The following is a 22,462-nucleotide window of genomic DNA, read 5'->3' as shown; positions in this document are numbered from 1 at the left end:
GCCCTGGTGGAGGGGACCACTGTGCCACCAGCACAGGGTAACTCAGCAGCAGGAGCAGCGCTCAGCCCTGCCCAGCCCTGCACCCTCCCAGACCCCCCAACGCCACCCCAGCAGTGCCGGGGGTCATCTGTGGCACCATCAGCAAGGCAAAATGGGCTTGGTCACGGTAGCAGCAGCATCAACACCTCTGGCTCCAGGAGGCACCCCTGACTGAATCCTGCCAGCCCCCTGCCACATTGGGGTGGGGGGGGCCGGCAAAGGTCTGGGCCCTGCCTCCAGGCTGTGCCCCCCCCAAGCCCCTCATGCCCTGATCCCCGCTGCCCAGACGCCGCGTAATGCGGCAGCTTCCCGGAGGGTGCTCGCTGCCCGGCAGAGACTGCCTTTAAAAGGGAAGGTATTTCCAAATGTGGTTGTTTCATCCCGGCGCAGGGGGGAGGATGGAAAGAAGGGGGGGCTTGGGGGTTCGGGGGAAGAAGTGGAAAAACAGCATCCTTCCTCCTCCTGGCCCTGCTCCGAGCATGCCCTGCGCATCCCTGAGCCACGCACGGCTGCCCTGCCTGCCCCATGCCAGCTTGAGCGCCAGTGGGGTCGCACGCCAGCTCTCAGCTGGGGTGCAGAGGGGCTGGTGGGTCCCCACACTGGCATGGGGACCCCAGGGGTCTGAGCCAGGACGACTCCAGCTGTCACTGAAGAGATGCAGAGCCCTCCCCAGGCCTGGAGAGCTCTTGACCCTGTCCCCATCCCACAGAGCAGGGGCCTTGCAGGCTTTGGGGTGCCCTGCAGAGGGGAAATGCATTCTTGGGCACCACTGCTGGGGGCAGGGAGGGGAAGTGTCTCTGAGTGGTTAACCAGGAGCATTGTCCTAACCCTGCTCTAGGACAAGCTGTGTGAAGTGGCCCTTCCGCTGCTGCCGTGACAGCCTTCTGGGCTGGCTCCGTGCAGGCAGGGGCCCCACGGCAGGCAGAGAGCAGCCAGACGCCTCGGACTTTCCACAGCCTCTTAGGAAAGTCCCAACTACACGCAGGACCCAGCAGCACGGGAAGCAGGGGCCAAGGAGCAGGATCCAGGGACCCTGCCAAGACAGAGTCCCATCCCAGGGACATGGCCCCAAGCACTCCGTGCCAGCTGAATCCCCAGGGACTGTGAAAAGCCCAGAGCAGCGGTGCAGGGGTGCACTGAGGGGACGCGGTGGGAGGGATGCTGCAGCCTGTTCTGTAAAACCCTGTTCAGCCTCACTGTGGCTCCATCCCAGGCCAGGCTGACCCAGACTACCGGAGCCTGGGAAGCAGCCCCTGAGCCCCCGCACTGGCCTGGCCCCAGCTCCCACCAGGCCTGAGGAGGAGGCTGCTGCCAGGAAGGCGTTGAGAGCTGGAACATCAAACAACTCCCTCTGGTCGTGACATCCCTGTGAGTGAAGCCAGCTGCATCCCGCAGCTGCCCCTCCTCCCCGGCCCTCCCTCCCTGCTGCTCCCCCAGGATTTAAGCCGCCTGGGGAGCTGGGTACAGCCTCCCCGGGCTGCGGGCATCTCAGGGCTTGGAGATGGGCAGGATGCGGGCATGGGGCTCCAGCCTCTCCTCCGCCCTGCCACCTGGGCCCCCGCACCCTTCTCATGCCTGGCCCTGGTTCAGGGGTGAGCAGAGGGATGGGAATGAAGCAACAAGGGCATCCATCCCCCTCCTTCCTGGCCTCCGGCCGTCTCCCTCCGTCCCGCTCCTTTTACAGCCATCAGCCTCCCAGGCGCCTTTACCCTAAGAGGGAAGGACTGTGTGGCCCATTCCCCAGCGCTGACGGACCCAGAGCGCGTGCTATTGTCTAAATAGGAGATGGTTCTCCTTCCCTGCCTGGACCGTAGCCCACTCTGGCCAGCTAGGGTCCCAGGAACTGGTGGGTGCCCTGAAGGTTGGAGCCCCCCACCTGTTGCTCACCCCAGATGCCCTCATGCCTTTCCCCCCACACACCTCGCCCAGAGCTCAGGAATGGTAGTGTGGGTGCACAGCCCACCTGGCTGACCATGGTCCCCTCCCCTGTATCCCCAGGTGATGGGGATGCTGGGGACAATGGCCTGTCTCTGAGTGGCACAGGAGTGCTGGGTGGGAGTGGCTGCCCTGTGGTATGCATGGATGCTGGGGGTGTCCAGCTATCCCCAGTAAACTGGATGGATGCTGGGGGTGTTTGCTTGCCCCTCTGGGCCTGAGTTGTTGCTTCTGTGGTCCATGGGGATGCTGGGGGTGACCTGTTGCTCTGGGTGCCAAGTAGATGTTGCAGCCCAGATGCCTCCATGTCTATGCAGACGACTGAGGCATATGCCTGCCCCCATCACTCATCTCCAGCTAGAGCTGCGATCCATGAGGATGCTTGAGAATTCACCCTTCCCCACAGCCCATGAGCAGGTTGCAGATGTCCACTTGTCCTCACGATCCACAGGGACATTTATCTGCCCCTGTGGCCGCGGGGATGCTGGAGAAACCCAGCTGCCTATGCAGTCCATGTGGATGTAGGGATGACTGGCCACTCTCATGGTCCATGAGGATGCTGATGTGTCTGTCTGCCCTCCTGCAGGCCTCAGTAGCATCACCCATGCCAGTGAGATGAGGTAGCAGTTACCCTCTGCGTCACTGGCGGCTTATGTAAGGCACGGCGGCCATTCGCTCAGCCCCCAGCAATGCCCAGGCAGTGATTTCACTTTCCCATGCTCAGACACGTGGGCTGAAACGTGGGGGACCGCCTCGATGGGTGCCATCCCAGTGCTCATCCCGCAAGGATGGGCAGGGAGGGGTGCAGGCAGCCGGCACAGGCAGCAGGGCTGGATGCAGGAGAAAGGGGCGGCACTGCCTTGGTCCTCAGGCTGTGTTTACAGGCTCTGTCCCGGGCCACCTCTCTGTTAACCCCTTCCAGCAGGGCTCAGCTCCAGCTGCCATCCCTAGAGCCACCCAGGGAACGCTTCTAGGAGCAAAACCTGCACGACACCACACCCCGGGCTGGCAGGTGACATGGAAAGGAGCACGGTGCTCTGTTCCCACCGGTCCTGCCCCTTCAATGCACCCCACGGCACACGCATGAGTTCAGCAGTGGGGTGCGAGCACCCCAAGGAGCAGCTGGTGCGGGGTACCGGGCTTGTCCAGGGCTCCCTGATGCACCAGGGGGTCCATGGGGCAGAGAGGGATGGGGACAGGAGCAGTGCCTTTCCAGGAGCGTGGTGACGGGATGGGGGGCAGCCGCGGCAGGTGCTGCGCAGCCCCCGGCATCCAGCCAGGGGTGAGTCAGAGCCCACTCGGAAATAGCCAGCGGGAGCTTTTTCTGGAAGCCCCGCTGCTCCGGGAATAGCTGCGGCATGTCATGGCCGCTGCCCTTTGCTCGCGCCTGCGGGGCTGGGCAAGGGCCACACCCGGCCCTGCCACTCACCCCCCAGCTCCTGTTCTGGCCACCCCAGATCCGGGCACCCCCCACTCCTGCACCCACACCCCCTGGGACACATCCGTCCCAGGCACCCACATATTCTGGGAACCCACCCGCACTGGGCAGCCAGCAGCTGGGGGGGGGGGTGGGGACACATGGGCCTCAGGCACCCGTGCTGCAAATGTCCCCAAATGTCCCGCAGACACGGCCTGGGGACCATCAAACAGCACCCAGCCCTGAGCCCGGTGCCTGCAGCAGAGGGAGTGTGATGCTGGCAGGAGGAGCATGGGGATGGCTGCCTGGCACCCATGTCCCTTTGACAGGAGGGTGCAGGGCAGGGGGATGTGTGACCCAGCTCTGAGATACAGTGCTTAGCCCCGTCTTGGCAGGGTGCTGGCCTTGTGTTTTGCTGTGGTGGCTCTGGTTGACATGGAGACCCTCCAGCTGTCTGCTTGCAGGGTGCCAGGCGGTGGGGGTGCTTGTTCCCTTTTGGGGGGGGGAAAGGCAGGTGCTGGGGGCTGGGAACATAAATCCAGGGCTGTCACGAGCTCCCAGCTCAGCAGGTCCCGGGGTCAGGGGCAGCAGGACCACCAGTTTCCAGTCTCCAGAACAAGGATGGTGTCTCCAGCTAACAGGGTGCCTACACTTGTGACTCAAGAGCCGGGAATCCATCTGGCACTGAGCACCTGGGCCCCACAGGCTGTCACGTCCCTCCTAAGGCCACACACTCATTGCTGGGAAGACACAGGATCCTGCTGGGAAATGAGGCGTGAGCACTGATGGAAACCCAAACGCCCACTGCCACCCCCAGCCTGTGCAGGGGATGCTGCCAAGGGCATGAGCTACCCCGATCGGTGGATGTGCTCAGGCTGTGCCCCTCCTGGGGCTGCCAGACATCTGGGATGCACCCTGCCACCGTGCCACCTCCCAGCACCACTTCGTCCCTCAGGCACATCAGACCCCAACGTGGCAACAAGGGATTGCACCGCGGCAGTGCCAAGGCAGGGGAGCGGCAACCATGCCCAAACACACCCACGCTGCACCCATGAGCAGCACGGGGACAGCTGCTGGCAGGCCAAGCTCTGTGTTTGGGGTGTCTCTTCCTCACCCAGTGCCCCGGGGCAGCACTGGGTGACCATCCCTGGAGAGCCAGCCTTCACCCCTTGGCTCCCAGCCCAGCCTCTCCTGGCCGTGCCCGGCTTCCCCCCCAGCCAGCTCCCAGCCCTGCCTGGGCTTCGGCAGGTGCCTGCTCTGCCTGGCCCCAGGCCAGGGTGCAGGGCGCGGGGTGCAGGGTACGTGGTGCATGGAGTGGGGTGCAGGGCACGTGGTGCAGGGAGCGATGTGCAGGGCGCGGGGTGCAGGGTACGTGGTGCAGGGTGCGAGGTGCAGGGTGCGAGGTGCCAGCTGCAGGGTGGGGATTTGTAGGGTGCAGGGTGCGCACCAGGGGTGCAGGCTGCAGGGCGTGGAGTGGAGGTGCAGGGCGCAGGGCAGGGACTGGGGGTGCAGGGCAGGGACTGGGGGTAGAGGGCACAGGGCAGGGACTGGGGGTGCAGGGCAGGGACTGGGGGTGCAGGGCGCAGGGCAGGGATTGGGGGCACAGGGCAGAGACTGGGGGTGCAGGGCAGGGATTGGGGGCACAGGACAGGGATTAGGGGTGCAGGGCAGGGACTGGGGGTGCAGGGCAGGGACTGGGGGTGCAGAGCAGGGACTGGGGGCGCAGGGCAGAGACTAGGGGTGCAGGGCCCAGGGCGAGGACCGGGGGCGCAGGGCGCGGGTTCGGGCTGCGCACTCTCGGGCCGGCGGGGCGCATTCCTCCAGGCCAGCAGGGGGCGCGCCGCGCCGGCGGCGGGCAGAGCGGGCGGCGGCGGCCATGCAGGTACCGGGCGCGGGCGGGCGGCGGGCCGGGCTGGGTGCGGGACGGGGGGTGGGGGGGGTCTCTGAGCCCACGGGCGGGGAGGGAAGGTGCCGGCGCTGCCCGGTGATGGCCGTGCCCGCAGGCAGCAGCGCAGGGCTCGAAGCAGGCCGCGCAGGCGGCGGCGCAGGAGCTGGTGAAGTTCGTGAACCGGAGCCCCTCGCCCTACCACGGTGAGGAGCCGCCCGGCCCCTTCCCCTCCTCTGCCCTTCTCACCCCTTCGCGCCCCCTTCCCCTTCTCTCCCCTTCCCCTTTCCCTCCCCTTCGCTTCCTCTCCCCTTGCCCCCTCCCCTTCCCCCCTCTTCTCTTTCCCTTCCCCTCCTCTCCCCTTCCTGCCTTCCCCTCCCTTTCCCCCTCCCCTTCCCCTTTCCTTTCCCTCCCTCCCCCCCCCCCCCCCCCCGTGCCCTTCCCCCCTTCCCTTCTTCCCCTTCCTTCCCTCCTCTCCCCTTTCCCTCCCCCTTCCCCCTCCTCTCCATGCAGCCCCTCGATGCTCTTCTCCCCCGCAGTGGTGGCCGAGTGCCGCAGCCGGCTGCTGCAGGCCGGCTTCCAGGAGCTGAAGGAGACCGAGCACTGGGAGGTGCAGCCGGCGCAGAAGGTGGGCCCGACCAGGGGCGGGCGGCAGGGCCGGGTAGGCAGGGTGGCAGTGGACAGCCCTCACCCTGCCGCCCCTCTGCCCCCAGTACTTTGTCACCAGGAACTACTCCACCCTCATCGCCTTCGCCGTCGGCGGCCGGTTCCAGCCCGGGAATGGGTTCAGCCTGCTGGGTGCCCACACTGACAGCCCCTGCCTCAGGGTAAGGCCGGGTGCCTTCCCCCGGGGCTGGGCCCTTCTCTGGTGCCCTCCAGTTTTGCTCCACAAGCATAACGTACCCTAACTCCCCCAGTGCCCCACAGCACTGTCGCTGGGTCCTGACACCTCCCAAACCCGCCACCCAGAGCAGCCCATGCTGACCCCCAGCATTGCCCCACCCACTGGTGCTGCCTTTGTCTCTGCAGAACACCCACAGCACCCTGCACTGACAGGGTGGGCAGTGAGACTCCGGGTGTGCTCTGCCCAGTCCCCCCACCAGTCCCCCAGTCCCTGGGGTTTTGCAGTGCCAGTGGTGACAACTCTGCTCTCGCCCAGGTGAAGCGACGCTCTAAGCGGGGGCAGGTGGGCATGGTGCAGGTGGGCGTGGAGACCTATGGAGGGGGCATCTGGAACACCTGGTTCGACCGTGACCTGACTGTGGCCGGCAGGGTGATCATAAAGGTGAGCCTGGCTTGGGACGGGCATGGTGGCCCAGTCCGTGACTCCCACCCCAAATGGGGCCTACTGGAGTCTCCCAGCCCTGCAGGCCTGGTCCCAGCAGCACGCCTTGTGTTTCAGGACCCAGCCACAGGGCGCCTGGAGCAGCGTCTGGTACGCGTGGAGCGGCCTGTCCTTCGCATTCCCCACCTGGCCATCCATCTGCAGCGCAGCATCAATGAGAACTTTGGGCCCAACACCGAGCACCATCTGTAAGGCCTGACTCGGCCCCGACCCCTGGCAAGCCTTTGAGAGAGCTGGGACCCACCTGAAGTAGTGCCCAGCCTCAGCTCACGCCCTTTGGCAGCCTCTCAGCATGGTGGGATGGTCTGCAGTGGCTTTCCTCAGCCTGGTGGGATCCTGCCAGGAGATGCTGGGCACCGAGTGGCACAACAGATCTGTGTTAAAATGTGTGCCCTTCCTCCATTCCTCATGGCTTTCACGCCCTGGAGGAGCAGGACAGGCACCCCTGGAAGGGTTGGTTGTATATGACCTATGGAGAAGAGGTGAGCATAGCCCGGGGAGCTAATGACATCATCTCCACACAGGGTTCCCATTCTGGCCACTGCTGTGCAGGAGGAGCTGGAAAAGGAGGTCCTCATGGAGGTCACCCCTTGTGATGCTGCAACCCAGGTGAGCTGGATGCCAGGGGATTGCAGGGACCCTTGCTGGGACCTCACACTTGTCATCTTTTTTCTCCAGCCCTCAGGGGCCAGCCAGCAAGTTCCCCTTTTCCTCCCCTCTCACTGCTGGTAGCGTTCCAGTCTCCTCCAGAGCCATGGACATAATGCATCTGTCCAGCTGTTGCTCTGGTCCCACCCCAGCCTGCAGCCGTCACGTGGAAAGGGGTGCAGCCCCCATGAAGTCATCAGTCTCCCTGGGAAGGCAGTGCAGGGAGGGGAGATTGGATGGGGGGGGCAGTGAGCCCCTTGCTGGTGCCCTGCGAAGGGCCCCGGTGTCCTGTGTGGGGTGGGGCTGGGACACAGGGTGTGCTAGTAGGAGTGGGGTGAGTGGGGTGCGGGGCAGCTCTGCAAGGGGCAGTGGGGAGTTTCCACCGTCACCCACAGCCCGCCCTGCGCGCGGCTCTGCTGTCCCCCCAGGCAGAGCGGCACAGCCCCGTCCTGCTCTCCCTGCTGTGCCCCCAGCTGGGGGTGAAACCGGAGCAGATTGTGGAGCTGGAACTATGCCTGGCGGATACACAGCCAGCGGTGAGTAAGGGTAGAGCCTGCCTCTGCCTGCACACAGCATGCCTGCAGGCTGGCCCTGCACAGGTCTTGCTCGGCACCCTGCCTCTGCCTGGGGCGTGCCGGGGTTGGGAGCTGAGCAGATTGAGAGGAGGCAACTCCCGAGGGGCAGAGGGGAATGGGCTGGGGACCCAGGGGTACATACTTTTTGGTGACCTGTGCCCTGCTTCTTCTGCAGACTCTGGGTGGTGCCTTTGACGAATTTATCTTCTCCCCACGCCTGGACAACCTGCACAGCTGCTACTGTGCCCTTCAGGTGAGTGGGGTGAGGAGGGGAGGAAAGGAGCCTGGGGTCACAGCATGGCCTCAGCTCAGTTTAGCAGCACCATGTTCCTATGGGATGGGTCTGGCTTGTTGGAGGATCTGGGGCTGGGTGGGGGCTTCCCCCATTGCTGGGTGTGCGGGCTTCCCAGCAGCTCCCAGGGGTGACTCTTGCTCTCGCTGGGTGATGTGTGTCCCCCACAGCTCCCTTCCTCGGTGCTTTGGGCTCTCCTGGGGAAATGCCAGTGATTCAGTGATGCAGCTTAAGAGACAATTAATGAATATAGCTTTAATGTAAGGAGAATGTGCATGTTTTGAGAAGAGAAACTATGTGCATGTTTTGAGAAGAGAAAGTATTTGTGAGTTTTCGAGGCTTCACCGGCTGGCTCTGTGCTGAGCTGCTCGGGGTGAGGTGGCACTCACCCTGATGTGCTTTCTGCTCTATCCCCACAGGCCTTGATTGACTCGTGTGCGGCACCCTCCTCGCTCTCCCAGGAGCCCAACGTGCGTCTCATCGCGCTCTACGACAACGAGGAGGTGAGTGAGGGGCACAGCTGTGGGTGGCTGGCACTGGGAGGGGCTCCACGTTTGTTACTGTCTCCCAGTCATGCCTGACAGGAGGTAGACCCCAGGCCGCAGCATGGCAAGGTGGGGTTTGGTTATCCCCCTGTGGAGCATGGCTTAGGGAGGGGCTGAGAAGCACTGGGGTGGTTGGGAGCTGCTCTGCTGGCTTTGGGGAGCCGCCTGTCACTCAGCCAGCCCCCGGGGGTGCTGGGGGGTTGCACCAGGTGGGTTGTGCTGATGGTGGTCCCTGGCAGGTGGGGTCGGAGAGCGCGCAGGGTGCAGAGTCCTTGCTGACGGAGCTGGTGCTGCGCCGGATCTCGGCATCACCACAGAACCTGACAGCCTTCGAGGAGGCCGTGGCCAAGTCGTACATGATCAGCGCTGACATGGCTCACGCTGTGCACCCTAACTACGTGTGAGTAGCCTGGGCAGCGCCGCGGGCCAGGGCAGCCAGCCCTGCCCATGGGGGGATGCAGCTCCCTCGTTCCCTGGGGAGAGCAGGCAAGATAGTCCTTCCAGCAGGAAAGGAGGGCCATAGCATGAAACCTCTTTTGCAGGGACAAGCATGAGGAGAATCATCGGCCAGCCTTCCACAAGGTGAGGACAGCCCTCTGCTTTTGCTGGGACAGACGCTGTCCCTCTGTCCCGCGGCGCAGGGAGATGCCCAGCCAGTCTATGAGCGTGGTCCTGGGGTGCAGCTCAACAGCACTCAGGCAAACGGGAGGTGTTTGTCCCGCAGTGTGATTTGGCTGTGCCACATGCCTGGCATAAACCATTTGGTTAATGTCCCTTAGGCCTGGAGCCCTTCCCTGCTCTGGGCTGGGGCTGTCCTTGTGGTAGGAGTGTCCCGATCCCCACAGATCACCCAGGGAGGACAGAAAGGACTGGTGGGCTGGCACAGGCCAGCGTTGAATCCCCGTGGGTCTCTGCCTGGGCACAGGCGTTTCTGGACCCACGGTGTCTTCCCTTGCACAGGGTCCTGTCATCAAAGTGAACAGCAACCAGCGCTACGCCTCCACGGCTGTCACCGAGGCAGTCATCCGGGACATTGCCGCCCGCGTGGGGGTCCCTCTGCAGGTGAGCAGGGACAGGCAAGCCCTTGGTGAGCATCACCAGCTTGGGCCATGGCACTGTGCCTGTCTTCAGGAGAAGGGGCCTGTGCCAGACCCCATCCCCACCCCTCAGTTACAGCGTCTGTCCCCGCTGGGGTCTGTGCTGCCTGCTGCTCCGGGGCTGCCTTGGGGAGCAGGCTCCAGTGTGGGAGGGAGGGACTGGCTGGGCATGTCCTATCCTATCTCCTGGGAATTCTGCTTGCTGTCTCAGGAACAGTGCTGCTTCCTCATCTCAGGTTGCCCCCCTTGAGACCCGGGTGGCCATGTGGGAGGGGGCTGGGGGGAGCTGCTGAGGCTGTGTCCCCATACAGGAGTTCATGGTGCGTAACGACACGCCCTGCGGCACCACCATCGGCCCCATTCTGGCTTCCCGCCTGGGGCTGCGCGTGCTGGACATTGGCTGCCCGCAGCTGGCCATGCACTCTATCCGGGAGATGTGCTGCACCTCGGGGGTGCTCCAGAGCATCAACCTCTTCAAGGTGAGCCCCGTGTCTCCTGTCCTGTGTCAAAGCCCTCTCCTTGCTGCTCCACATCTCCTGCGTCCCCATGTCCCCTCCAGCCCCCACCTTGGGGCTGAGCCTGGCCGTCCCCCTTGGGTTCCCCACCCCTCTGGAGCAGCGCAGGTACTGGCTGCTTCCGGAGGTGCCCCCTCATATCCCTGCTATCCCTGGTGACTGCCATCCCCAAATGGTTCCTATGGCAACCAATACTAGCCTTGAGTCAGTGATGGGTTACTATGGCGACGCGGTCCTGCTCTCTGCGAGTAGCTGCCTGCTATGACGCCTTGTGCGTAACCCATCAGGGAGCCGCTGCCTGCCCCCGCTGCCTGGCCCCCCCAGCCCCCCCTGACAGCCTGTCTCTTTTCCAGGGCTTCTTCGAGCACCTGCCAGCGGTCAGCAGCAGCCTGGTCGTTGACTGAGCGCCGTGGGGAGGGAGCAGCTGTGGGTTCCGCACTGGGGCTATTAAAGCATCTCTGTCTCACCAGCGCGTGGTTCATAAGCAGGGCTGGGGTGGGGGTGACACACCCGTGGCCCCCTGGGGACTTCTTACAGCTCCCACCTGTGCCAGGAGCGGGACCTGTGCACCCCTCCTGCACCAGTCAGGTTGGGTGGGGGGTGCCAGGGGTCCCAGCTAACTGGCTGCTGCCTCTCCTCCCCGGGAAGGGTGGGGGTAGGACATCCCCTGCCTCCTGCAGCGTTGTGGCTGCCAATGTGCCTGGGGGAGCAAGGCAAGGGCTAAGCCCGCCCTGCTGGGGCCAGGGCGGTGCTGCTGCAGCCTGCCTGGCACTGCCAGCCCCCTGCAAGCCCAAAGCTGCTGCAGCAGCTCCCGGCCGCCCGGGCCCGGGGCGGGCATCAGGGGCTGTCTGCTCCCTCCTGCCGCTGGCGGGAGGTGTGAGGGTGTGGTCTGCTGCTCGCCGCTCATTGGCCACGTCTCAGGGGCGTGGCCCACACAGCAGCCAGTGGGGCCGCAGGGCTGGGCAGGGGCGGATGCTGATAGGCGGAGGCGCTGCCAGTGCGGTGCCACACCCCCCGGGGGGGCGTGGCTCGCCTCCAGGGAGGCTGTGATTGGCGCGGGGCTCGGCCGTCTCCCTCCGGGGGCTCGACGTAATTGGCCTCGCTCTATACCAGGGGTGCGTGAGCCCGGCGTTGGGGGGGAAAAGAAGCGCGGGGCTCCCATTGGCTGCGGCACAAGGGGGTGTGGCGCGGCCGCCGAGAGCCGTGCGCCATTGGCGGGAGGGCGGTGGTGGGCGGGGCCCCCGGCGCGGCGGGGCGCGGGTTGGCGGCGGCGGCGGGGGCGCGGCCGGCGGGTGCGCCATGGTGCGGCCGTGAGCGGAGCATGGGGCGGCGGCTCCTCCGGGCGCTCCTCTGCCTCCTCCTCCTGGCCGGCCGCGGGCTGCTGCGGGACGGCGGCGCCTCCGCTACCGTCACCGCCGCGCACGGTGAGGCCGGGGTCCCGGGGCAGGGCGGCGCCCCGAGCGGCGCGGGGCCGGGTTGGGCGCTTCCCGGGGGGAACGGCGGGGTAAGGGTGCTCTGCGGCCGGTGCTGTCGGTGCCGCCGTGGATTCTCTCACGGTGCGTGGCTGCGGGCCCGGTCCCCGGCGGGGAGCGGGCAGCCTGGTACCGGCGCTGCGGGTGCGTCACTGGCACCGGGGGGGCGCCTCTCTCCTGGGGCTGCCGGGCTGGCGCTGCTGGTGGTGCCGGCCCCGGGGCACCCAGCCGGCTGGAGAGTTGCTGCCGCCCCCGGGGTCGGTCGGACGGGACGGGAGTGGCACGGTGCTCGCTCAGAAGCCCTGCCCGGGGCAAAGCCGGTGCCTGAGGCTACCGAAGGGATGGCGATTCTGGAGTAGCGGTCCTGAGCGGCGGCTCCCTCCGGGACCCTGGCGCGGTTTTAACCGCCCTCCAGCCCGGCCCGGCCCGGCCCGGCAGGGCTGCCCGGTGCACCTGCTCCTCTCCATCTCGGTCTGTGTGGCCCCTGCCCGGGGCTCTCGGGGACCCGGCTGCCGCTGCCGGTAACGGGGCTGCAGCCCCCCCCCCGCCCCACCTCCACCGCGTGGGACGGCCCCGGTGGCCGCTGACTCACTACCGGGTGCCCCGAGCCGCTGCGTCCCTCGTTCTCCGGCGGTCCCGGGAGCGCCGGGACGGGTCCGGCCGCAGCGCGGGAGCCTCGCGGTCTCTGGGAGCAGGCGGGGACGTTGCCGGGGCGGCTGCGGCCGAGCCCCATCCTGCTCGGGGAAAGCCACCCGGGGCCGGGGCCGCCGCCCCTCCCGGCGGAGCGGGGTGTCCCGGCGGGAGGCGGCCGCGCCGCTTCAGCACCACGGACAGCGCCCGGTCGGCCCCACCGCCCTGGCCCAGCCCCCCCCCCTCCGCTCCCACCGCCCCTCGCCTGTCACCCCTCGGCAGCGGGGTCCTGTGCCCCGCACCCGCGTTTGTCCCCGCCCCGGGGGGAGTGGGCTGGTGGGTGCCCAGATTTCGGGGACCCCCATCCCTATTTGCCCCCTTCCCCCGCGGCGGGTTAGGCGGGCCCCTCCCTCCCCTCCCCCCGGTTGTTTTCTCGTTCCTTCCTCGCCATCCGGGGCTGAGTCATCGCCTGCTGCCGTCTCGCTGCTGACGGTCTTGGACCGAGATGAGGGGGAGAGGAAGGGGGAAGCTGCCCCCTGCCCAAGTGCTGCCCCCCGAAGGGGTGGAGAGACACACAAACACCTACCCACCCACCCCCCCCCACAGCTGCATGTGTGTTTTGGGGTCCTCCTCATAGGGAGAGAGGGTCCCTGGTGTCACAGGGTGCAAGGCTGTGTCCCTGCCTCGTAGTGTCACTTGTGGGAGGGCAACAGATGTGGTCTTGCAGGTCTCTCTCCCCTCAGCCTTCCCTCCTGATTGCCAGCACCTCAAAAACTCCAGGCCTCCCCCCTGTTTCCCAGAGCCTGGGGCGGGCTCTGTACAGAGCCCCCATCTTGGCTTTGGGGGAGAAAAAGCTTGCTCTGAAGCCCTGCCCTGGGGTGTGCCTGCCCCCCTCACCCCCTTCCCATCACCCCTGTGTTGCTTTTCTGGAGAGTGGGGGATCCCTGAGCAGCTGCCCCCCTCCTCCCCCTTCAGAGGCTGTGCTGACTGGCCTGTCTGTCTGTTCATCCCAGGCTGCCTGTTTGACCGGAGGCTGTGCTCCCCCCAGGAGGTGTGTGTGCAGGGTAAGTGGCTAGAGGGGTTGTGGGGATCCCTTCTTCCTTCCAGAGGGGATGTGGAGGGTGTAGGGCTGCCTTGCAGGGAAACTCGGGGCACGCTGCGTGGGCCTTGGCAAGAGAAAAGAGGGGCTGTGACTGGAGACCCTCACCCCAGGGTGGTCATCCATCCAGCCCTGGCACCTCCTTTCTCTTGCAGATGGGCTGTTTGGGCAGTGCCAGGTGGGCTCTGTGCAGGACAGACCCTACTTCCAGGTCACCTCTCCCGTGCTCCAGCGCCTGCAGGATGTCTTGCGGCATCTCATGGCACAAGGTGAAGTCAGGGGGTGGGGGGTATGTGGGAACCATTGTGGCGGGTGGGGAGAGGGTGCCAAGCAGCTTTGCCCAGTGGCACCAGGACTCTCTGGGATCCTGCTGGCCCTGTGGCTGGGATGGGCTGAGGAACCCAGCTGGTCCTGGGAGGAGCAGGACTAAACCCAGGCTATGGGACACGGGATCAGGACAGCAGGGTGGCCCCTCCTGTGCTTGCCCTGTGGTCCCCAGGCCTCCTCCATGTCTCACAGCCCCCTCCCATGTCAGGGCTCTCGTGGCAGGACGGCATTACCCAGTATGTGATCTCTCAGGAGATGGAGCGCATCCCCCGCCTCCGCCCGCTGCCCTCGCTGGAGCCGGCGGCCAGGGACAGGTAGGGCAGTGCCAGCTGCCAGCCTGCAATTGAGCCTGGCAGGACAGCGAGGGCTTTGCCCCTAGACCAGGGATTTGGGGGTGTACCACCCCCGTACCCGGGTGAGTCACCCCAGTGCTGTTTGCCTCCGAGGTTCCTGCCCCTCCGCAGCTCCTCCCGGCGAGCCACGGACCCCGGCCTGCCAGCAGCTCAGCATTTGGGGCAGCCCCCACCGCTGCTGCCCTCCCCCCTGGTGCAGCGGTACCTGGAGCACCTGCTGCTGCCCCCCCCACCCCAGCTGGGCTACGAGGAGGCTCTGCTCAACCCCTACTCCTACCACAAGGTAAGTAGCGAGGGCCAGACCCTCCTCTCCTGAGCACAAAGGTAGGGATGGGCAGGGTGCCCCAGACCTGGGGTGCCCTGCCGTGGGGTGCCAGGGGACCTGTGGCATCTGACCATGGTGGCTCTGTTTTGGTTGCAGTTTGGCTACCAGGATGGCACTCACCAGCTCCCCGGTGGCGGCTCAGCCAGGCAGAGCCCTGAGACCTCTTCGCTCCTGGGCCGGGTCCCTCCCCAGGCCCTTTTTGGGGCTGGCCCTGTGCCCTCCTATGGCGGGCAGCCAGGAACGGATGGGGGGCATCTCTTCCAGGACTTGGGCATGCTTTCCCTGCCAAGAGAAAAAGCCGGACGCCTGGACCCTGCGGGCACCAGGCTCCAGCACAGCTTGCGGCTCCACGGAGACCACCGGGACGTGGAGGAGAGGGAGCAGCCGGTGCCCCTCGCCACCCAGCCACCCCCTGCGCAGACGGGTACCGTGTCCTCCAGCCACGCACCAGCCCTCAGCCACAGCCTGTCCCCACAGCTGTGTTCCTCGTGGCTCCTCTCCCTGCTCTTTGCTGTTGTGCCTGTGGCCAGCGCACTCCCCTGTGGCCGTGTCCCCAGCCCGTGGTCCCCGTGCAGACACACAGCAGCTGACCTAACGCTGTGTCTGTCCTCTTGCAGACGCTGCCCTGAAGAGATTGGCCTCCCTCCTGGCCAGCTATGGCCTGGGCTTGCCAGAACTGAGCCCTCAGCAGCTGAGCAGCCTCTCCACCCTCCTCCAGCTGCTCCAGAGCTCTGGTGAGCGGGGCACAGGGGCGGGGCAGGCAGGGACTGGCAGCAGTGGGTGCCAGCAGACCCTATTTTGGGGTAAGGGGTGTTGACACCTTGGGGTAGGTGCTGCAGGACCTCTGTGTGTCTCCTTCCCAGGTGTCACTGGGCCCGAAGTGCCCACAGCGAAACGGGTGGGTTTGCAGCAGGGTGGTACTGGAGGACATGCCACGGCACAGGTGGGATGCGTGTGTGGAGGGGGAGACAGACCCCAGGGCTCCCTTCAGGGGTCACAGCTCCTCCCTTTCCCTCCCTCCAGGTGACGGAAGGGGACATGCAGCATGGAGAGGAGCCAGTATCCCGTTCCTCCACAGTACCACCCCCCAAAATCCCAGCCAGCAGCTCCCCAGGGGATGAGCTGAAGGGCAGGGCAGCATCCTTACCAGCCCCCAGGGCTGAGCCCCAGCAGGGACGTGCTGGGGACACACTCAGCCCTGGGAAGCAGATCACAGTGGAGAAGAAGAGCTACACGGAGGCCAAGGATGGTGGGGCGCAGCGGGGCGTGCAGCCACCAGATGAGTACAGCTACATCATCACAGACCAGAAGTGAGAGCCAGGGCTTGGGCTAGGGGGTGTGCATGAAGGGGAGGGGGGCTGTATCCCATCCCCCACTGCCTGTCACTGCTTCACATGCTCAGCTGAGCCTGTTTGGGTCTCTGGTTGGGTTTGGCCGCTGGTGAGGTCAACTGCCCCATCCCTCTCCACCTGCACCCCTGGTCCCACCCCAAAACGTTTGTGTCTCAGCTAATGCCAAAGCTAGAGCTCAGTGCTACAGGATGGGAGGCTGGGGTGGGTTCAGCCAAGTGTTGTGCATGCTCAACTGCCTCTGTGCATGCTCCATGCATGGGCAAGGGGGGTGTCAGTTCCTCTCCTTCACTGTGTGTCCCCATGCTCTGCCTTACTTCTGCCTGCCCTGCCCCCTGCAGCCAACACAGCCCTGGTTCCATGTGTGGGACTCCCTGAGCCTGCCTATTCCCCCTTCCTCACCATGGGGAGCATGGACTCTCCCTTTGCCCCCATTGCCTGCCCCTCACCCTGCCTCTGTCCCTGCAGACCCCTGGGGCTGGCCGCTGGCGTGCGGCTGCTGGAGCTCCTGGCCAAGCACCTCCACCTCTCCACGGCCAGCTTCATCAACATCAGGTGAGGGGAGCGGGGCCACGGGGTGCTGCTGTTGGGGTCCAGGAGGAGCTGGGCTGCTGTGGGCGTGGGCCCTGTGCTCCTTGGTCTCACGCTGTGTCCTCTTCCCCGGCAGCGTCGTGGGCCCCGCGCTCACGTTTCGTATCCGGCAAAACCCCCAGAACCTCTCGCTGGCAGATGTGGCCAACCAGGCTGGTGAGTCGGGTAGGGGTCCCACTGGTCCTGTCCCTTGTGTCTGGGGGGTAGTCTCTTGGGTGGAGAGGAGGCACCCCTCTGACCATCTCCTCTCCATCCACAGAGCAAGTGAAGGCAGAGCTGGAGGCAGAGCTGGGCCTGAAGATCGTGCAAACAGGAGTGGGAGAGGTAGGAGCAAAGCAAACCCATCCTGAGGGGCTGGGGATGGGGCAGTGGGGTGCTGCTGCTGGGCATGAGCTGGGCAGCACACTGTGCCCCTGCCCAGGGGCACGGGGTCTTCATAAATAAGCCATCCCCATGGGTCTGTGGGGCATCTGAGGAGCAGAGGCCTCTGGGCAGTGTCAGGCTACTGTGTTGGGAACAGGCTCGGGCACTGCTCTGGTGTCCCCTTCCACCCCGCAGCATGACACTGCCCAGCTGCCTGCATTCCCAGGGTGCTTGGCTCCTCCTAAAACAAAAGCTCTGCAGGGTTTTGAAGGCAATTTGAGAGGGTCTCCCAGAGGTTTTTTTCCTCTCCATCCAAGACTGGGATGCAGCTGCAGGCTGCACCCCTCAGGGCTCATCCCAACCCTCGCCTTCCTCCAGCTTACACACCCCATCCTGGCTGTGGCTTGGGTACCCCAGTGCTGGGCTGTTCCCTGAGCCCCAGAGACCATGGCAAGGCAGGCAAAACGCTGTCATGCCCCTAGGGAGAAACAGAGCAGCTGAAGGAAGAGATGCCATCTGCTCAGAGAGGGGCACCCACTCCTCTGGGGACCCCCAGGAACAATTTCCTGGAAGGGGAGCGGGAGCTGCAGACACAGGACTGAGCCTGGCTCCCTTGTTTACAGCCTGGGAAGGGAAGTGGTACCGTATGCCTCAGTCCTGTTTCCAACCCTCCTACCCTGTGGATGTAGCTGGGGGCAGGGAGGAAGGAAGGGGGAACCTTGGAGGAAGAGACCATGGAGAAGGGGTGGCCTGGCCACTGAGCTAACCCGGTCTCCATCAGCAACATGTGGAGCGTCGCTATGGCAATGCCTTTTGATGTGACGAGTGGCAGGAGCTGGGAGAGATGGCAGAGATGACGGAGCTGGAGCTCAGAGGAGGCTGAAGCAGCTTTGTGAACCCTCCTCTGCACAGACCTCTCCAGTCCAGACTAGCTTGTGGTTTTCCTTCATGCCCCTCCCCACGCTCTGAACACGGTGGGACTGGTGCAAGATTTGTGGAGGGAGGGATGAAGAGAGGCAGAGGGGCAGCAGGACCCAGGCAGACCTTCAGAGAGAGATTCCATCTTTCCCCTCAGCCCTGCTGATGTCTCCAGACCCTCTGGCACCTCAAGGTGCTTCATGGATGGGTGCCCCAGCTGCAGGGCTAGCTGGGCTTGGGCAGCAGTCAGATGGGCTCCCAGCTGCTGGGACTGACAAGGCTGAGGGGCCAGTGGGGACACCCCCAGACTGGGTCCGGGCATCCCTGGTGATGACATGCTATTCTCTTGGTGACCTCATTGGGCTCATGGCCAATGGGAGGCTGTGATAATGAGGTAATGCCAGCTCTGGCACCTCATTGGGCACAGGGTGGTGGTGCTGCCTCAGGACCTGGCTGTTGGGGGCAGCATCCTGATCACCAGTGGCTCTGGGACAGGGCTGTGGGGATGTTTGCCTTGTGGGGAGGGTCTCAGCCAGCAAGATCTCAGCACTTTCCTGTCCCACCTTTGGTTTGGTGTGGATTTGGCTGTCCCCCAGCCACAGAGAAGGATCCCCAGAGGCAGTGCTTGCAGGGTGGCAGGGGCTGCTCTCTGTCCCTGATGAGAGCAATGGGCAGGACCTGTTCCCCAGCCACTGGAGCTGGGATGGCACCAGCCCTCTGGCAGTGCCAGCACATCCCAGCACTGGTGAGGCTGCACCTTGAGTGCTGTGATCAGTTTTGGGCCCCTCACTACGAGAAAGACATTGAGATGCTGGGGCATGTCCAGAGAAGGGCAACAAAGCTGGTGAAGGGCACAAGGCTGACAAGGAGTGGCTGAGCCTGGAGAAAAGGAGGTGGAGGGGAGACCTTATGGGTCTCTATAACTACCTGAAGGGAGGTTGTAGCTGGCGGGGGGGGGTCAGTCTCTTCTCCCAAGTAACAAGCGAGAGTTGCACCAGAGGAGGTTTAGGTCGAGCGTCAGGAGAGACATATTCACTGCACAGGTTATCAATCACTGGAGCAGGCTGTGGTTGAGTCACCATCCCTGGAGGTATTCAAAAGACAGGCAGATGTGGTGCTTAGGGGCATGGCTTAGAGCTGGGCTTGGCAGTGTGAGGCTCCTGGTTGGATCTGATGATCTTAAAGTGTCTTTTCTGACCTCAACAATTCTGTGACCGGGGTCTCCCCTCCACCCAGCCCCAGGCAGATGCCTCCTGTTAATCCTCGCTTGGCTTTGCCCCCAGAGAAACGAGGCTGCTGCCTACTCGCGCCCATCCCGCTTCGGGGACGGCTTCCACTCGGTGCTGCTGACCTTCATTGCGCTGGCCTGCGTGGCCGGCGTCGCCATTGCGGCTGCTGCGGCCTTCTGCCTCCGGCGCCACGCCAAGCAACGGGAGAAGGAGCGCCTGGCTGCCCTGGGGCCCGAGGGTGCTGCTGACACTACCTTTGAGTACCAGGTAGGACCCCGTGGGATGTGGGACACTGCAGGAGGAGGCACCCACCACATAAGCATCGCTCAGGGCGTATGGGGCTGCCCCTGGCGGCGCTGCAGCTGAGGGACTTGCTGGGTCTTGCTGGGGTCCCCCAGGAGCTGTGCCGCCAGCACATGGCTGCCAAGTCACTCTTTGGCCGGGCGGAGGCACCAGCGGCGCCGGCGGAGACCTCGCGGGTCAGCAGTGTCTCGTCCCAGTTCAGCGACGCCCCGCAGCCCAGCCCCAGCTCCCACAGCAGCACTCCTTCCTGGTGCGAGGAGCCTGTCCAGTCCAACATGGACATCTCCACTGGACACATGATCCTGGTGAGCCGGCCTGGTGCGGTGGCAGCCCCCCCAGTCAGCTCCCCACGTGCTCCCTGGCTGCCGGACTGACCCCCACTCCTCTGCCCCAGGCCTACATGGAGGACCACCTCCGCAACCGGGACCGGCTGGCCAAGGAGTGGCAGGCTCTCTGCACCTACCAGGCTGAGCCCAGCGTCTGCTCCATCGCCCAGAGCGAAGCCAACCTGAAGAAGAACCGCAACCCTGACTACGTGCCCTGTGAGCATCCCGCCCTTGGGGCACAGGGATGCTCGGGGCCAAGGCAGGCTGCGGCGCAGCTTTGTCCCCAGCTTCCCCAGATGCTCACTGTCTCCTCTGGTCTCCCTTTCCCCAGATGACCACGTGAGGATCAAGCTGAAAGCTGAGAGCAACCCATCCCGCAGCGACTTCATCAACGCCAGTCCAATTGTGAGTGATGGCCCAGCGTGCCGCCCCGCTCCGTGCCGTGCTCAGCCAAGCTGGGCTCGCTCTCTCTCAGAGGGAGCTGTCTGAGCTCGCATCCACAGCCCATGGGGATGCAAGCAGCGTGCCTTCCCTGTGGCTCAGACATGGTTTAAAATCAATATTCCTCCTGGCCCTGCCACCTGAAGCTCCCTCCCCAGCCCTCCCGTCTCCCCTGGAGTATCCGCCGGCTCCTCCCAGTGTGAGAGTGCAGCCTGACACCCCCTTTCCCACTCCAGATCGAGCACGACCCGCGGATGCCAGCCTACATTGCCACACAGGGCCCGCTGTCCCACACCATCGCTGATTTCTGGCAGGCGAGTGTCCGTCCCCCAGCTGTGCCGACGTGCTGGGGTCCCTCTGCGGGCTGCTCACGGGATGGGTCGCAGCCGGCTGGCAGTGACACCCACTGTGCCTTGCCTGCAGATGGTGTGGGAGCACGGCTGTACTGTCATCGTCATGCTGAGCCCGCTGGCTGAGGACAGCGTCAAGCAGTGTGACCGCTACTGGCCGGACGAAGGCTCCTCTCTCTACCACATCTATGAGGCAAGCGTGGCTGGCAGCCCGGGGGTGCAGAGCACCCGCAGTCCTCCCCTCCCCTTGCCCGGTGCTGACACCCACCAGCTGCCTCTCTCGGGCAGGTGAACTTGGTGTCGGAGCACATCTGGTGCGAGGACTTCCTGGTGCGCAGCTTCTACCTGAAGAACGTGCAGTCGCAGGAGACCCGCACCCTGACGCAGTTCCACTTCCTCAGCTGGCCAGCCGAGGGCATCCCCACCACCACCCGCCCCCTCCTCGATTTCCGCAGGTGAGCACCCGCGGTGCCAGCCCCTCCCCCGGAGCCGGCATCGGCCCTGATGACAGGGGACTGGTGGGTGAGGACGTTGGTGCTGGTGTGACAGGGGAAGGGGGGGGCGGAGCTGTGCTTGGGAAGGAGCGGAAGAGCCAGGCTCTCTGGCCAGCTTGGGATGAAGCTTAGCGGAACGCGGTGGGCAAGAAGCCTCCAGCTGAGATGAGCCCCCAGCCTTCATGGGGAGGGTGGGAAGACATTCTTCCTGGGAGCTGGGATGGGGGACGGTGGGACCTGGCACCCTCCCCAGCAATGGATGCACGAGGAAACGCCGGAGCCAGCCTTGAACAGCAGTGCCCCATTGCTCCCCTCGCCCTCCAGCCAGCAGCAGGTCCCCAGCTAGCCCAGGGAGAGGGGCCAGGGACCCTGCTTAGGGCAGCCGGGGGGGTCCCTGAGCACTTCGCCCTCCTGACCGACCCGCTCACGCTCTCTCTGTCTCTCTGTCTGTCTCTGTCTCTCTCTCGCAGCTGCCGGCGTCATTTTTGTGATTTGCAGCTAGTAATCTGGCTCCAGTTGCATAGTCACAAAAGTGATCGTTGGCAGCCGTGCCTGCTGCATGGAGCATGCCGGGAGCCCCGCTGGCACCTGGCCCCCAGCTTCGCGCCCCACCGGACCAGAGCTGCTCCCTCGGGGGTCCTGCTGCTGCTCCCCTCCCTGGGTTGGGCACCCACAGAGCCCGGGCTCCTCTCCCTGCCCTGGCCCCTTTCCACCCATGGTTCCTGTCCTATGCCTGGCACTGCTGGGGAGGCAGGAGGAGCCGTGCGCTGGTGCCCCCCCAGGGCCACATCGTGGGGTGCCTGCTGACCCCCTTCACTCAGCACAGCAAGGGATGCCCAGCATGGCAGGGCGATGACCTGCTCCCTCTTGTCCTTGCAGGAAGGTGAACAAGTGCTACCGGGGTCGCTCCTGCCCTATTATCGTGCACTGCAGGTACTGCTGGGGCTGGGGGCTGGGGAGGGACAGGCTGGGACAGCTGCAAGGCTGGGACCTGCTGGCCAGGACCAGGTCCTGGAGCCCGTCCCCCTGGTCCAAGCATCTGCGTCTTGCAGTGATGGTGCAGGCAGGACTGGGACCTACATCCTTGTCGACATGGTCCTGAACCGCATGGCCAAAGGTAAGCATGGGGCAGAGCTGGGGGGTGCAGGGGGCAGTGCTTGGCCCACACACCCCCTCTTAGTGCCCTTCTCCTCCTCTGCCCCAGGGGTGAAGGAGATAGACATAGCTGCTACCCTGGAGCACATCCGAGACCAGCGACCTGGCATGGTGCAGACTAAGGTACCCCCAAACTGGGGTTTCCCTCCCTCCCTGAGTGCGCACAGCCCCCATGGCCGGGCTGGCCATGGCCCTCACACCCCCTGTCCCCCATCCCCCTCCCCTTTACCTAGGACCAGTTTGAGTTTGCGCTGACAGCCGTGGCCGAGGAAGTGAACGCCATCCTGAAGGCGCTGCCGCAGTGATGGCAAGGAGCTCTCCCCTCTGTCTCACTCCATGTCCCCCCAGCTTCGCACGCTCTCCTCGCCCTGCCCGTGGGGCTGCTTCCCCCGTAAAAAGCTGTCTGTGCTGCTGGCTCTGTTTCTCCCTGCCCCCCCCACCTCT

General features: G+C 65.0%; 2 protein-coding genes across 2 annotated transcripts; both read left to right on the top strand.

The window, feature by feature from the left end:
* Positions 1–5,251: 5,251 nt before the first annotated feature.
* On the top strand, positions 5,252–10,759 carry DNPEP (aspartyl aminopeptidase). The gene is made up of 15 exons (XM_084265416.1): positions 5,252–5,273; positions 5,395–5,482; positions 5,816–5,904; positions 5,990–6,103; positions 6,436–6,561; positions 6,679–6,809; positions 7,146–7,230; positions 7,698–7,805; positions 8,020–8,097; positions 8,556–8,639; positions 8,921–9,081; positions 9,224–9,263; positions 9,642–9,743; positions 10,090–10,257; positions 10,647–10,759. Exons 1-15 carry the CDS (start codon positions 5,268–5,270, stop codon positions 10,695–10,697), a joined length of 1,431 nt encoding a protein of 476 aa, XP_084121542.1. The 5' UTR covers positions 5,252–5,267; the 3' UTR covers positions 10,698–10,759.
* Positions 10,760–11,614: 855 nt separating this feature from the next.
* On the top strand, positions 11,615–22,391 carry PTPRN (protein tyrosine phosphatase receptor type N; the record flags this gene model as incomplete). The annotated part of the gene is made up of 23 exons (XM_084265153.1): positions 11,615–11,717; positions 13,409–13,459; positions 13,650–13,763; positions 14,030–14,135; positions 14,268–14,457; positions 14,596–14,923; positions 15,117–15,233; positions 15,363–15,442; positions 15,523–15,809; positions 16,317–16,403; positions 16,516–16,595; positions 16,699–16,763; positions 19,004–19,216; positions 19,348–19,557; positions 19,647–19,794; positions 19,910–19,983; positions 20,256–20,333; positions 20,443–20,562; positions 20,658–20,824; positions 21,743–21,796; positions 21,916–21,980; positions 22,068–22,141; positions 22,252–22,391. 23 exons carry the CDS (start codon positions 11,615–11,617, stop codon positions 22,321–22,323), a joined length of 2,883 nt encoding a protein of 960 aa, XP_084121279.1. The 3' UTR covers positions 22,324–22,391.
* Positions 22,392–22,462: the final 71 nt, after the last annotated feature.

The sequence above is a fragment of the Gallinula chloropus genome, assembly GCF_964237585.1.
Source record: "Gallinula chloropus genome assembly, chromosome: 5".
In the NCBI taxonomy this organism is placed as follows: Eukaryota; Metazoa; Chordata; class Aves; order Gruiformes; family Rallidae; genus Gallinula; species Gallinula chloropus.
The sequence above is the reverse complement of the archived record's forward strand: the minus strand, read 5'-3'. Positions and strand labels throughout refer to the sequence as shown.